Consider the following 14,538-nt stretch of genomic DNA (forward strand, 5'->3'; position numbering starts at 1 on the left):
GTCACAAAGGTCAGGAGCCTGAGGCCATGGCATGGGCACAAAGGATCTTTTCTATGTGAATGCTGAAGGAAACAGCAGTCTCCAGCTCCCAGTGCAAAGTCTCATGTTATTCTTTGATAAACTCCACTTCACCATAGTCTTCTATACCTTAGGAAATATTATCCCTGTTCCTTCTCCATCTGAGCTATGGATGGGGCTTTCTAGAGCTTCCATGTATTGCCTTTGCATCTCCTCTTGGTGAAACACACAGAAATCATTAGTGGAGAGAACCTTGTTAGGGAAAGGATGAAGAGAGTGGGGGGCATATGGCCCATGGAGGTTCAGTGAGGCCTGGGGGCAAGGGAGATGCCTCTGGGGGGCCCATGTTAGGAATCCCTTCCCCCTGAGGGACCAGCCACACAACGGTATAGTACAGAATAGAGTTTATTCAGGTCATGGGAGAGTTAAGAGGGTAGTGGGGGGGGGGGGATAGACAAGTAGAGGTCGGCCATGAGCACGTGGAGGGGGGGGAGGAAAGGGGAAGAGGAGGGGTAGGGGTGGGAGAGCAAGGCTACATGAACTCAAAAGCAAGAGAGAGAGGAGAGGTCAAGCAGCTCCTTCTATAGTGTCAGGTCACTGGGGTGGAGCATACCTGGCTACTGCCTGGTAACTGAGGGGAGGGGTTTACAGAATCCCAACAAACCTAACAAGGCAAAATGGTCAAGGGCCAAGATGAAGAAGCATCCTGGGCTTAGAAAAGGTTCAGAGTCTCAGTTCACTGATGCAAGGAAGTAGGACCCAGCCACCTAAGATTTCTCCACAAAATCTCTACTCAGAGTCTCCTGACCCTGGAAAAGCAGTAAAATCTGCCGTTGAAGACAATTGAGTTCTGTAAAATAAAAACTCTATTCTTCTTCTTCTTATTATTATTAAACCATAGAGAGACTATAGAGGCCTAATGTCTGTCTTCTGGGTATTCATGAGGTCAAACCTGAAACCCACTGAGCAGCACATGTTTGTAACCCCAACACTTTGGAAGGAAAGTTCAGGGCCAGCCTTGGATACTTAGCAAGCTCCCAGAAACACTCTAAATACCAGACTTGCAATTTATAGGTAAGGACACTAACTTCTAGAGAGGCAAGTGACTGGCTGTCCAAATGCCACCATATTACTGCCAACTGAAACTTTATTTGGAGCTTCAGTAACTCCAGTAGGCAAAAGAGAAAAGCCTTAGATTTTTCTAAAATTTTAAAATAGTATTTAGTCTTGTTGACTTTCTCCCATCTCTTAGCACTGGGTGGGAGAGGGGTCTTTCCTCAGATCCCTCTCTTTTTCTTGCTTCCTGAGAGATGGAGACACACAAGCTAGGATGAAAACAGCCGTCACAGGTGTGGTGATTGTATGTGTGTGTGTGTGTGTGTGTGTGTGTGTGTGTGTCTACTTAACCTTCACTGGAGCATGGTTCTTGCTCTGGAGTCCTGGATGACAGACCAGCCTGACCAGGAGACAGAGTCCATGCTTCTAATAGAAGTCACCTAGATTGGCTATTAGGTCAGTGCACCCAGTGCGTGCACACTTTGTCCTCCAGGGGGTAAATACTAACAAATGACATTATGAACTGGCAAGCATTGTTCCGGGTGTTTTACAAACAAACTTTGATCCTCACAGAAGCTCTATGAGGCAGATACTATTATTAACCCCATTTTATAGATGAGAAAAATGAGCAGAAAGCTTTTAAATAATGAGCAATGAGCAGTAAGCCTTTAACTAGTGACCCCGAGGTCAGAGTAGGCTAGGGGAACAACACAGCCCTTTCCCAAGCCGTTCACATCCCTCAGAGGACCTGGAAAACACTGGGCGTGTGCACCGTTCTGGTGGGATAGAGCTGACCATGGCTAGAGAGAATTCAGCCTCACCATTCTCCACATGAGGCACAAACGGAACCTCAAAGACCGGCATTGCCTGCTTAGGTAGGGGAATGGGAAAGTCAAGTCCAGAATCCAGCAGTCCTCTCATGTCCTTGGGGGCAAACAAACTGCAGAGACTGTTTTCCCAGCAATAAAAACTCGGACAGGACCAGTCCTGAAGCCATCAGAGGAAGGAAGGAGGGAAGGTCAGAACCCAGAACTACATTCAGTGGTCCTGACCCATGAGCTCAAAGATCATCAGGCTGCTAAGAGGGTGTAGGAGAGGAGAGACAGGTCTGTCTGTCTTTTGGCTAGGTAGTTTTAACTTCCACAGACAGGCCCCCAGAGTCTGGGGAGATGGGCTGCCAGGAAGTTTGCTAACACTGGGGACACCTCCCTTGGATAACTTTGAGCCCTAAAGGCCAACATTTGCCAGCCAGCTTAACCCCTTTTGTCCGAGATTCCCTCCTCAAGAAAACCTTAATCAGCCTCATTTGAATTTCAAATGACCTCTATCTTCTCCCACTCCCCATCCCAACAGGCCACGAGGCAGGAATATGGAAATTCACCAGGCAATATGGAAATAATCACCCTATGCAAATGATAAGCGGGACCCCATCGTCATAGCAACCACCCGGCTTCCTCTCCTCTTTGTACCCCTTCTGGGCTCCCAGGTTTGACTTTTCCTATTCTCTTCACAGCTTGAAAAAGGGTGGGGAGTGGACAGGCTTGCTGCTGGGGGCCTTGTTGGAACTGACATTGACAGGCGGGGCCGGTACCTGAGGTCACCTGCCGGGTCAGACCTGCCAGGCCACCTGCTCTAGAGTAAGCCTTGGCCAGGCACACCCAGTCAAGGCCAACCACTGTTCGTTCAGGGATAAGCCAAAGATGGGGCAGGTGAATGAGTATGTGTCTGGGGTGTGGGGAGGTTCTAGATTCCAGGGGGCATGGTGAAAACCCCCAGCCGGACTCAGGGGAGAGGGGATGTGGGGGGCTCCAGTGTCACCATGGTAGGAGACGAAAGGCCTGCATGAAACCTATATGTAAAATAGTATGCAAATGAGCACCTATTACTGTTTGACTCAACAATGGTGTTTCTCTGGTGCTTTTTGGGAGATGCCCGCAGCTCTGTTTCCCAGGCTCCTGGCTTGGCTCAAAGGCCTTTCCTCCCTGCCCTTAGCCATGATCCCCTCCACTCCCCAACCAATGAGCTTAGGTCCCTGGAAAACTCGGGAGGGCACGCTGTATATTTAGGCTGAAGTCCCTAAATGTACAATCCGGCCACCTTAGAGGATCATGGTCACAGCCCTGCCCTGCTCTGCCCTATACACTTAAGACTCTCACAGGGAAAACCAGGTGATTTCATGGAGCTCCTCTTTAAGGACACTCAGTTCTCAATCTGTCCCCATGTCCTCAAACCAGAAGCTGTTGGGGGAAGGGACTGGAAGAGATGCTGGACGTCCTAATCACTTCTGTTCCTTTCCTTGGCAGCGCGCCTTTCCACAGCAAATGGCTCAGAAGTGGGACTCCTTAGCAGGTGTTGGCCTGAACCTCAGCTTCCACTACTGGGCCTCATTTTCATTTGTTTCTCAAGGAGGAGGATTTTGGTAAAGAATGAAAGATCAGGATGCTGCAATGGCCTTGATTCCTGATACTGCTCATCACCCAATCTGCCTGTGTGCTGGAGGCAAGGTACCATGCATTTCACAAATATACTGGGGCCTGTCTCCTACCACAGCCTCATCATCACCCCACCCCCCTATATCTCTGGATCAAGACCATAAGAAGATGGTGCCCAAGTTCAGGTGGACCCACTTCCCCAGTAAGCCAAAGGCAAAAAGACATTATACTACACAACACAAAGTGTTCCTATACAGTGACCTTAGAGATGCCAGTAGACCAAGGGTCTTCCTGTTGACTGGGGTGTAGAGCTGTTTGAATGTTGCTGAAAATGGTCTTAGTTCAAACCTCAGTATTCAATGGCATTATACACAGCAGGATTGGATACTGATCTGGGACAGGCTGGAAAAAACGAACGGTCCTCCATCTGGGATTGTTTGGGAAACAGGAATGTACTCAGAGACAAGGAAGGGAAGCCAGGTGGTAAAGATAGCTCACACATCCCTGCCTCTGTCCCCTGAATATGCCCCATTAGGCTGGAAAGAAAGGAAGTCATTTCCTTAAGTAGACCTCCAGATGAGGAAGAGACAGTGGTATAGGGAAGACCAGCAGGTACTCATAGCTTGTTCAAGCCTTGGCTATCCTGTGGGGTGGGCTGTGAACCCAGAGATGAGCTGTGTCATAGCTGGAAGTCCTTGGGGCATAGGTGTGAGCAACCACTGTGGCTGTTTTATTTGCTACAGTTGTCCAAGGGCTAGAGACTGATAAGCAGTTCCAGGCACTGTATTCCTGGTACTCCTCGAGAGTGTCAGCACATAGAGCCACAGCTAGAAGCCTGGGTGGTGAATGGTTTACCTTCTAATTTCCCTGTTACAGAAACCAGAAATAAGGGGAGATGGAAACCACTCTGAAGTTAGCCAAAGGTTGTAGGTGAGGGATATTAAAGCCTTCCAGACAGTGAGATTCATATATGAACAAGGAGCCAAAAGAAAATATGGGTTTGACTTTTTTTTCTTTCTCTCCCTCTTTTCCTTCCTTTCTTTCTTCCTCCCTCCCTCCCTCCCTCCTTTCTTTCTTTCTTTCTTTCTTTCTTTCTTTCTTTCTTTCTTCCTTCCTTCCTTCCTTTCTTTCTGTCTCTTCCTTCCTTCCTCCCTCTCTTCCTTTTTCTTATGTTGTTTTGAGACAGGGTTTCTCTGTGTAGCCCTGGCTGTCCTGGAACTCACTTTGCAGACCAGGCTGGCCTCAAACTCACAGAGATCCTCCTGCTTCTACCTCTTGAGTGTTGGGATTAAAGTGTGCACCACCAACCACCAGTGGGTTTGGCTTCTTAGGGATGAAAAACAAAGGAGCATGGTCCTCTCATTAATGGAGGCTCTCATTTTCCAAGGATGGTTTGGAATGTTTACAAAGGCACAGATAAGAATGTTCGACTCTTACTACCAGAACCTATCCTAGTTTTGCAGTAACTTGGGGTGGTAGTGATGGTGGTGATAGGGTGTATCCACAGAGGTGAGGGACAGAGCTGAGACAGATTGAGGCTCAGACCTAGAGAGCATCGCTCCTTCTCCTTGCATTATTTTTGCAGATCCCCCTCCTCCACCATCACGAGGAAACTGAAGTCCCAGACACTTTCCCTATGTCTCTCCTTTATAGCACATTTCCCAATTACCTTCATGATGGGTGATCTTTGTCAGCAGTGTGTCCTTTTAAAGATGCATTCACACCCACTCTCCTTTAGTCATAAGTGTGCAGGACTGTGCATACACACACCACACACACACTCACACATGCTCACACGCAAGTATCCTTAGAACAGGTGTCAAGAGGAGCCTCTTTACACACTATCAAAGACTCTCACCAGACCTTCAAGTACCTCAGGGTTTCTCTCTGGTCCTTCCAGCCTTTGAAAAGCCACTTTATTAACCTATGAACTAAAAGCTAGCCTCTCAGAAGCTCACTTCCTGGTGGCAATCCCCAGCTCACTTCCCAGGGAACTTGAGGGTGGAGTTCAAGGAAGGTGCAGACCCTTACCCAAGAGTGGGAGTTAGTCCTGGGACATCACTAGTCTCTGCCAAATCCAGAGGAAACCACTGACTTCTTCATGCCTCACCAGTCCTCCCCTGGAGAGTCATACCCATCATATTTAAAGCCACGTTGGAAGTTCTTCTGTCCCTCAGACAACTGAGTCTCCTGGGTGGTTCTGAACTGCAGACAGATCTTAGTCATTCAGTCTCATAGATAAGGCAAGGGTGTCTCAACTTGGAGGAATGAATGACAAAGCTACCCTCCCTCCCCTCCAGTGAGATGAATACTGGTTCCCAAAGGAGGAGGGGGAAAGTTTTTGTCCAGGCTAGCCCCCCTCCTAGTGCTCCCCAGCAGGAGCTGCCTCTGCTCTTTCCTTCTAATCCCCACTTGTGCTAGCTGGTCTTATGTCAACTGGAAATAAGCTAGAGTTAGTTATCTGAAAGGAGGTAACCTCAACAGGAAATGCCTCCATAAGATCCAGCTGTAGGGCATTTTCTTAATTAGTGATTGATGGGGGAGGGCCCATCCCATTATGGGTGGTGCAATCCCTGGGCTAGTGGTCCTGGGTTCTACAAGACAGCAGGTTGAGCAACCCCTATGAGCAAGCCAATAAGCAGCATCCTTCCTTAGCTCCTGCCTCCAGGTTCCTGACCAGTCAAGTTCCTGCCCTGACTTCCTTCAATGATGAATAGTGATGTGGAGGTGTAAGCCAAATAAACCCTTTCCTTCCCAACTTTCCCTTTGGTCAGTGTTTTATCATAGTAATAAAAACCCTGATTAAGACACCCAGCAAGCACTCTGGCCCCACATAGGCCTTTGTGTTTTAGACTGGATCAATCTTCCTTCTAGTCCTGCAAGCTCACCCTGCATGATCTAGGCATCTGCTGTGATGATGTCACTCTCTTGTGTCTTCTCTCTGGTTTTTCTCTCATAGGGTCTTCCCACTAGCATCTATAGGGAGAGTCACTAGAAAAGTCACCCTTCAGCCGGTTGTGTTCTGGGTAAGGGACCTCGGGAACCTCAGCTAACACTCTCATTGCTGGCCTCAATTTACCCCACCTGTAAAGTGGGATGATGGCACCCGTGTTCCAGAATGTGCTCACAGCTCGTTAACAGAGCCTAGTTATAGTGTTATCCTCAGCAAAGGTTCTGCCCCTGAACTATACCTCCAGCCATGTGTGGGCACATGCAAATAAATGTGCACACGCATGCACACACACACACACACAGACACACATGCTATCCTTAAAGGAAAGTTCCATGGGGACAGAGACTCTGGAGCCCAACACGGGCTGCAAAGTGGAGGGCCTAGATGTTGTCAGGGGACTGCCAGCTAGGCCAGACTAAGATGGGAGCCACTGAGAGAAGCCGTGCTGACTTGGGAGGAAGAGAGCTATGAGCCGGCCCTTAACTCCTGGAAAACCTACATGCACTTGAGATGCACATGGGAGAGCGGACTGAAAGTCAGCCTTCCCAGGTGATCCAGCACAGAGCCTTCCTTTGTAAAGAAGAAACCAAAGGTCCACGTTGGAATGGAGACCAAATGTGCAGGCCGTTCATGGCAGGGCCAAGGCGAGAACCGGAACGACTCCGCACAGTGTGAATTTGAGCCCTGCTTTTAGAAGTTAGTTTTCACTCTCAGCCACAAGGCTCTCTACGGAGAGAGCAGGGCTAACTAACCACATCTCTGTTCGCCTTAGGAGTTAAATGAGATGATGTCCACAAAGCTTTTGCATGTGGCTGGAGGGCAGGAGAGAAATGTGTCCCAATGGGTTTTTTCTCCCTTCTTCCTTTTTTTTTGGGGCGGGGAGGAGGGCTTTTTACTAGTGTTTGAGGTTACTAGTGATCAGCAAGGCCAAAAAAAAAACCCCCAAGGTTGGCTGCTTTGGTGTTGGGGGCTGTCAGTTACAGCCTGGGGGCTTTAATGCATGTATAAAGTTAGATTTAAAAAAAAAAAAAAAAAAAAAACAACGCAGGCCAGCTGAGCTCCATGAGTTTCAGGCCAGCCTGGTTGCCTCAAAAACAGACAGACAGACAGACGGCTTGGTACAATGCTTACTATGTAACCATAAGGACCTGAATTCAGCCCCTGGAACTGCTGTAACACTGTGACATGCTCATGCAATCCCAAAGCTGGGGGGGGGTGTGGAGACCGGAGGGTCCTAAGGTCTTGCTAGCTTATAGCGCTAGTCTAGCCCACTAAGCCAAACTGTGAGGGACTTAATGAGGTGGCTGAGGAAAGACTTGTCCCCTGGCTCCAGCTGGCTCCAAGTGATTGCATTTACACGTGCTGCATTTGCATGCACGCACACAGCTGGAGGTAGAGTTTAGGGGCAGCACACTTGTCTAGGATGCCTAAGCCACAAAATTCAATCCCCGGCACTGCGAATTAACCCTTCGTGAAGGCAACTGGTAGGAGGTTATAGGAATTCACAAAGGGCCAGTGCTTGCCACAGGAGGAGGTAGGCTGGTAGGCTTCAGTGCCTGCGGTGGGAAGGAAGGGTCGTGCAGAGAGGGTTTCCAGAGTCTTTCTGGATGCCAGAGAGAAAGAGAGAGAGAGAGAGAGAGAGAGAGAGAGAGAGAGAGAGAGAGAGAGAGAGGGAATCTGAGGTCCTGAACTTTTTGTTCTCGGCTGGGGGAGAGGGATGGGGGATGGTGTGAATTGCCTGCAGGTCTGACAATGCTCTCCAAGGATTTCCCCGCCAACTCAGAGTGGACCAGGACAACTCCCCTTTCCCAGCTCTCAGCCCTAATGCCCTAGGGGTTTCACATAACACTGTGGATGCTCTCCAGTACACAGGGGTTTTCTAGGTCACCTTTGCTTATAGTTCTCTTTAAAACTCAGACACAAACCACCTATTAACTCATGCCCCGCTGGGGAGGTGAATGTATCTTTTAAAAAATTCAAAGGAAACCATTAAACTAAGTTGGTAACCATTGTAACTGGGAATACACTTGCTTTCCTCAGTTTAAAAAAAAAAAATCAGAACACTTTCCAGGAAGTTTGGTTACTTTAATTAGTGACTTCTTCTTTTCTTGCCCTTAATTTAGGGTCATTTAAACATTAATTCTACCACTGAGCAAAACCCTGAAGGGCGAGTCGGAAGAACAAGAAAACTTCAGAGGTCAAAGAAATCACTTCATCCCAGGAGTCTACCTCTAGGACCCACACACAGTCTTTTCTTGATTGGTAAGCAGAGCAAAACCAGCTTCTGTGGCTGACCCACTTGCTCAGATGAAAGGGGGGAAAGCGCACCCCAGGCACCTGTGGCCCTGTGCAGGATTACCTAGAAGCACAGCAGTGATGGGCTGGAGAGATGGCACAGTGCTTAAGTACCCTTTCTCTTATAGAGGAATGAGGTTTGATTCCCAGCACCCACAGAAAAGATTACAATCTTCTGTGTAACTCCAGCTCCAGGGACCTGACACCTTCTTCTGACCATCACAGACACCAGGTACTTTGAACGGTAATAGCTAGGTATGGAGGTGCACACCTTTGATTCCAACCTCTGTAGACAGGCAGAGGAGCCTCTGTGAGTTCAAGGTCAGCCTGGTCTACACATCTAGTGAGAGAACACCTAGAGCTACTTAGTGAGACCTTGTCTCAAACAAACAAAACCAAACCAACGAGACAGCGGATGCTGGCCTTTACACGTGTCCCTTTTCTCTCGTCCCTTTGTGAAAAGGATAAACAAGCAAATCAGGTACCTAGTAAGTGATCCTGTTTGTAGGCTTTTTCTTGACATTGTGGAGGGAGATGCAGGGACTCCATGTGTAGCCCAGGCTGGCCCAGAACTCCTTCTAGCAAGGACTGGGCTTGAACTCTCCAACAGTCAAACCTTGTGTCTCAGTCTCAATGTTGTTTACAGGAGGACAGCACCCTGCTTGGCTTGTTTGCCAGCTTTTAGCCCAGGTCTGTTTGACTTGAAACCATGCCCATGGATTCTGACAGTCCTAGTTCATCCCTGGGTTCTCTCACCTTTAATCCTCTTAGTACACAGCTCTCACAGTCACCTATAGGAGGTTAGAATTTGCCCAGGCAACACATAACACATTGGACTTCCTGACCTCCTCCTACCATTGAAACTCCACCTTCCTTGTCTCATTCTTGGGGGGGGGGTGTTCAGGGTGGCTCATTCTGACTCCTCACAATGATCCCCAACTGGTTCAGGAGAACTTAGAGCAAAGCCCTGGTTCCCACAATGAGGGTGGTCATTTCCATGTGGACACGGCTCAGCTGTGTCCTGGCCAGTGGGTTCTGGGGAAACAGAGTTGGTTGCAGCAAAGGGACAGTTTCTCTGGAATCACAGCTCTACCTCTGGGAAGGGCACTGGCACAGACAGGCACAGCCTCCGGCTCATCTCAGCTTTGCCACCAGCAAACTGACTAAAGTCACAGGCCTGTGGTCTCAGCTGAGGCTGAGAGAGGAGGACTGCAAGTTTAAAGTCAACCTGGGCTACAGAGCAAGTTTAAGGACAACTTAGCAAGAGATACTGTGTCAAAAATGAATGAATGAATGAATGAATGAATGCAGTAAAAAGGTTCAGTGGTAACCATGCACAAGGACCTAGGTTCAATCACCAGTATGGTTGAGTGAACAACACCCTGAAAACCGGGTGTACCTAGACCACACTGTTCAGTCCAGCTGTTCTATACAAAGGAGACTGTAACTCTACACGCATTGCTGTCTAAACAAGTAGACCCTGCTTCGAGGTTAAACTAAAGAGCAGAAACACCTGTAGCTCGTGGACGCTGAAGACAAACCCCTCGCCACGGTCCCCCCTCAACCGTCACGCCTCTCTTTTAGTTTCAAGGACTAGAATGTTTTGGAACCATTGAAAAAGCTTTTAGTGAGGGCTTCATCTATCTCCCTCTTCTCACTTCTGTCTGTAATGATCCAGATGAAACACTGGATTGGGAACTTGTTGGGAAGCTATTAAAGTTATTTTTCTAGTTATCTTTCTTCAAATTCTTTTAAATTGCACTCCATTTTCAAACCAAGGCTCAAGCTATGGGGGAAACAAGAGAGAAAAAACGACTCAGTTCTTTCATGTCTCCTTTCTTTTCTTCAGGAGACAAAGTAGGATGTCTAGATACCAATCCTTTCTTCTCTGAGCTACCCACACAGGATCCCAGCTATCTGTTCGCCATCAGATTGCTAACACACACAGGCCTGTTTGCTGAGTTCCTTAAAGAAGTCTGTTGAGAACCTTGGATGGAACGGGGCATGGTGGTCTTTAATCCCAAAGCAGAGACACGCAGATCTCTGAGTTTGAGGCCAACCTGGTCTACAGAGTGAGTTCCAGGGCATCCAGGGCTACACAGAGAAACCCTGTCTCAAACAAACTGAGAACCTGGTCCTTATCTACCAAAGACAGGTCCTCTCAGGACCTGACAATACAGCTTATTGCTTCTGTGTTACAGTGGAACATCAAGGTATGAATCATAGCCTAATGAGATAGGGGTAGGGGTGGGGTCAGTGGTGCTTGCTTTGCAAGCTGTGGGACCTGAGTTCCATTCCCAGAACCCACAGAAAGACAAAAGAAACTCTGAAAAGTTGTCCTCTGACCCCCCCCCACTCACATGTCACATGTGTATCCATGCACATATAAACACAAATAGTAAAACAAAAAAATAAAGTCTGTTTTATTTAATGAAACATGTTCTTATAGCAGCTTCTCATAAGGCTAAGATGGGGAGATCTCAAGTTTGAGGCCAGCCTGGGTTACATGTTGAGTTTAAGACCAGCCTGGGCAATTTAGAAAAACCTTGTCTCAAAATTAAAGACTTAGAGTATGGCTCAGTGGTAGAGCATCTGCCTGCCCTGACAAAGTTTTAAGTTTAGTCTCTCTCTCTCTCTTCTCTCTCTATCTCCCTCTCTTTCTTTCTCTCTCTCATACTCTCACACATGCTCACACACATGTCACAGGATACAGTGGAAGAAAGAACACTGGTCTAACATGTGCAAAGCTATGGTTTGAGGTCTAGCACTGTAAGAGTGACTGTCCTCCCTAACTTTTTGTCCTTTGTTTCTAAGGACCTGGCTCCTTCCTGACCTGATTCCAAAGGTTTGTGCTATCAAGGTTAATATTTCTTGGGCTGGAGAGATGGCTCAGTGGTTAAGAGCATTGACTGCTCTTACAGAGGTCCTGAGTTCAGTTCCCAGCCACCACATGGTGGCTCAAAACCATCTGTAATAGGATCTGATGCCCTCTTCTGATGTGTCTGAAGACAGCTATAGTGTATTTACATACATGAAATAAATAAATAAATCTTAAAAAAAAAAAAGGTCAATATTTCTTATTGCAAGGCTCCAGAGTCATTCCCTGCTATCTCTAGAGAAGCTACTTAAAACCCAAGAGACAGCATTTGGATCTGAAATACTGAGCAAGAAGAGACACCACGTTGCTCGGCAGTTTCCCCTAACGGCTCACTCCCAGAAGTGAACACCTTACCTGACTCCACTTGACCGAAAGTGCTGCGGGCGTCCGTGGAATCAGCGACATCCCCACTCATCTTGATCTCTGCAGGGAAAACACAACGGGCTTTTATAACAAGTCACCATTTTTCTTGCCGTGATATACGTGGCTTTAGCTAAACAGCAAAGATGAATATGTAATTACAACAACCATCGAATTTTCAAATTCCTGATTCCTGAACACATATCCATTAGAATATTCGTAAGTTTGGAGGCACAGATTCTCCCACCCCCTTTCTGGGCAAGCTTCCTAACCTAGCCTTTCCCCCAACTTTCCACAGCTACCGCGGGGTCTCTCGCTTTCTTCCATCATTCCCCGCCACTCTCCTATTGCTCAGACCCAAGGATAAGGACTAGAAGCAGGATGGGAGGCCCTGCCCATCCCTACCCTTAATCTCTTTGGAATTTGGGGAATGTGTCTTCTTAAAGTTTCACAGAGATGCAGGTGTAGCCAGCCAGCAGTGGCAGCCCACCCAGGAGGCAGAGGCAGGAGGATCTCTTGAGTTCAAGGCCAGCCTGGTCTACGGGGGAGGGGGGGAGGTCTCTTGAGATTAAGGCCAGACCCTGTCTCACAAAACTTTTTTTTAAAAAAAGCTTCATAAAAATCCAGGTGTGGTGGCACATGCCTATAAACCCAGCACTCAGAAGACCATAACTTGAGGCCTGCCTTGAACTTGGAGAGGAAGACTTTGTCTCAAAAACAAAATAAAATAGTGATAAGTACGAATCAAGCAGCATTCTTCTGCTCCCCATGCTATTTAACACAGCTACCCTAGGAGCTAAGCGGACTTTAACCAAAGTTTTTGCATTTGCTCTTCTGCCCCCAAGTCGGTTGCCTGTCTGGTTCTCAGAGGTCAATGTTTTGCCTAGGGAATCAAGCCCTACCTTCTTGCCACCCTTCTCAGAGATCTTGCCCTTTGGGGCTGCTTCCCTTCTCTATTACTCCTCCAAATTATTCAGCCACCGAGAAAGCAGACCTGCACAGGGCCCGTGTCAGCACCCCCTGCCACCCACCCCCTCCCCAGTGCTGCTGCTCAGGTCTCTCCACTCCGCTCCATCACAATGACATTTACCCATAACAGCAAGCTGCAACCACATAAGAGGCCCTCAACCTCCTCCCTAATCAGCTGAGGAAAAGAAAAAGGTAAACTCACTCTCTCGAAGCTCCTCTCCTTATTGAACCATCCAAAGCCTGATGTTTAAAACAGATAATATTTTATTCAACCCCTACTCCATCCTTTTCTCTGGGGCAGCACTTTAACTCTTTTAAACTAGATAAAGTCTTGGTAAGTTCATTTGCATATGAGGCCCCTCAGCCAATCCCAGTCAAGGAGGCAGCCTTAATTTGCATCAGGTAATCAGGCATTTGGCAGAGTGGATGTCTGAGGTCTGGAGATGATCAGGATGAGGGAAAAGGGTGGACCTCTCTCTGCCCCAGGAAAAGAAAGTACCGCCCCTTTCTTTTTAGTAAGGCACTGTTGTGCTTAGCTCTTAAATATATTTAATGAAGTGGCTGAGGTGCCAGGCAAAGTAGAGAAGCAGACACCAACAAATGCACCAGAAGTAGGGGAAGAAATGAGCCAGCCTTAGGACTCTCTGATTGTTAAGGACTGCTTATAGAAGAAAGACGCCCAGGTATATATTGAGAACTCTATAGGGACTTCCTAGACCGATGTGTTAGACACCATGGCTGTGGAAGTCTCAGGGACACCCCCACTGCTGCTATGTCTTTGGGAGACCTTTGTTGAACCAAGCCCAAGCCCTTGCTAATCTTCCATACAGTTAACCCTGCATACTCATACACATGTATATACAGAACCGGCAGGGCCTCTGCTGCTACTCAGCTGCTACTGTGGGAACACGGAGCTTTGTCCCAGCTCAGAGCTGGGAAATGCCCAACATCCATCGGTATCTCACACTTGAGTGTGGAGGAAAAGCTCCAAGCCAGAACCTGCTGGGAAGACACTGGAAGGAAATCCTCTCCCTCTGCTGGATTTGAACCTGCTTTAGCAGAGGCAGAATTCAGGATTTCAGAACATGGGTCTTGGCAGCAGAAAAATCAGAAGGTAAAACCAATGCCATCCCTAAATAAGCCAGGGGATCCCAGACAATGTGAATTTTCTCCTGGGGGAAGGGGAGTGATGAACACACCTCCCAGAAGCATGAAATAAAGTGTGCACCTACTAAATGGCTTAGACATGAGTCTCGGTCCCCTCTTGCGTCCTGGTCATGTACTCTCCTTAGCCTTTCCTGATTCCCAAGGACAGCTGTGGCTTTTAGTCTTGCACCTCTGAAACTTGCCGAGGAAGCCATTAGAATTCTCCTGATTCCGCCTACAGAGGAAAACTGCTCATGGGAACAGGAAAAGCTGGAGAGACAGTGAGGCCCCAACGTCAATCAGAGTTTCCAGCTCAACTTATTTTTAAACCCTGGACATTTAGTCAGGTGTGTGTGTGTGTGTGTGTGTGTGTGTGTTCCTGGGAATAGAATCATGGTCTTATTTCTACTACCACTGAGACATATCCCAGG

At 47.8% G+C, this 14,538-nt stretch overlaps 1 protein-coding gene across 2 annotated transcripts in view; it reads right to left on the reverse strand.

Moving 5' to 3' along the window:
* The window catches only part of POU2F3 (POU class 2 homeobox 3), a gene marked incomplete at both ends in the record, with an annotated part of 78,428 nt that overhangs the window by 59,923 nt on the left and 3,967 nt on the right, over window positions 1-14,538 (reverse strand). For both annotated transcript variants that reach the window (XM_080929839.1, XM_080929838.1), the window contains one exon: window positions 11,987-12,055. In XM_080929839.1, the coding sequence (XP_080785965.1) occupies window positions 11,987-12,055 (69 nt within the window). The remainder of the gene's footprint in view (window positions 1-11,986; window positions 12,056-14,538) is intronic.

Source organism: Micromys minutus (assembly GCF_963924665.1).
Source record: "Micromys minutus genome assembly, chromosome: 16".
Taxonomy (NCBI): Eukaryota; Metazoa; Chordata; class Mammalia; order Rodentia; family Muridae; genus Micromys; species Micromys minutus.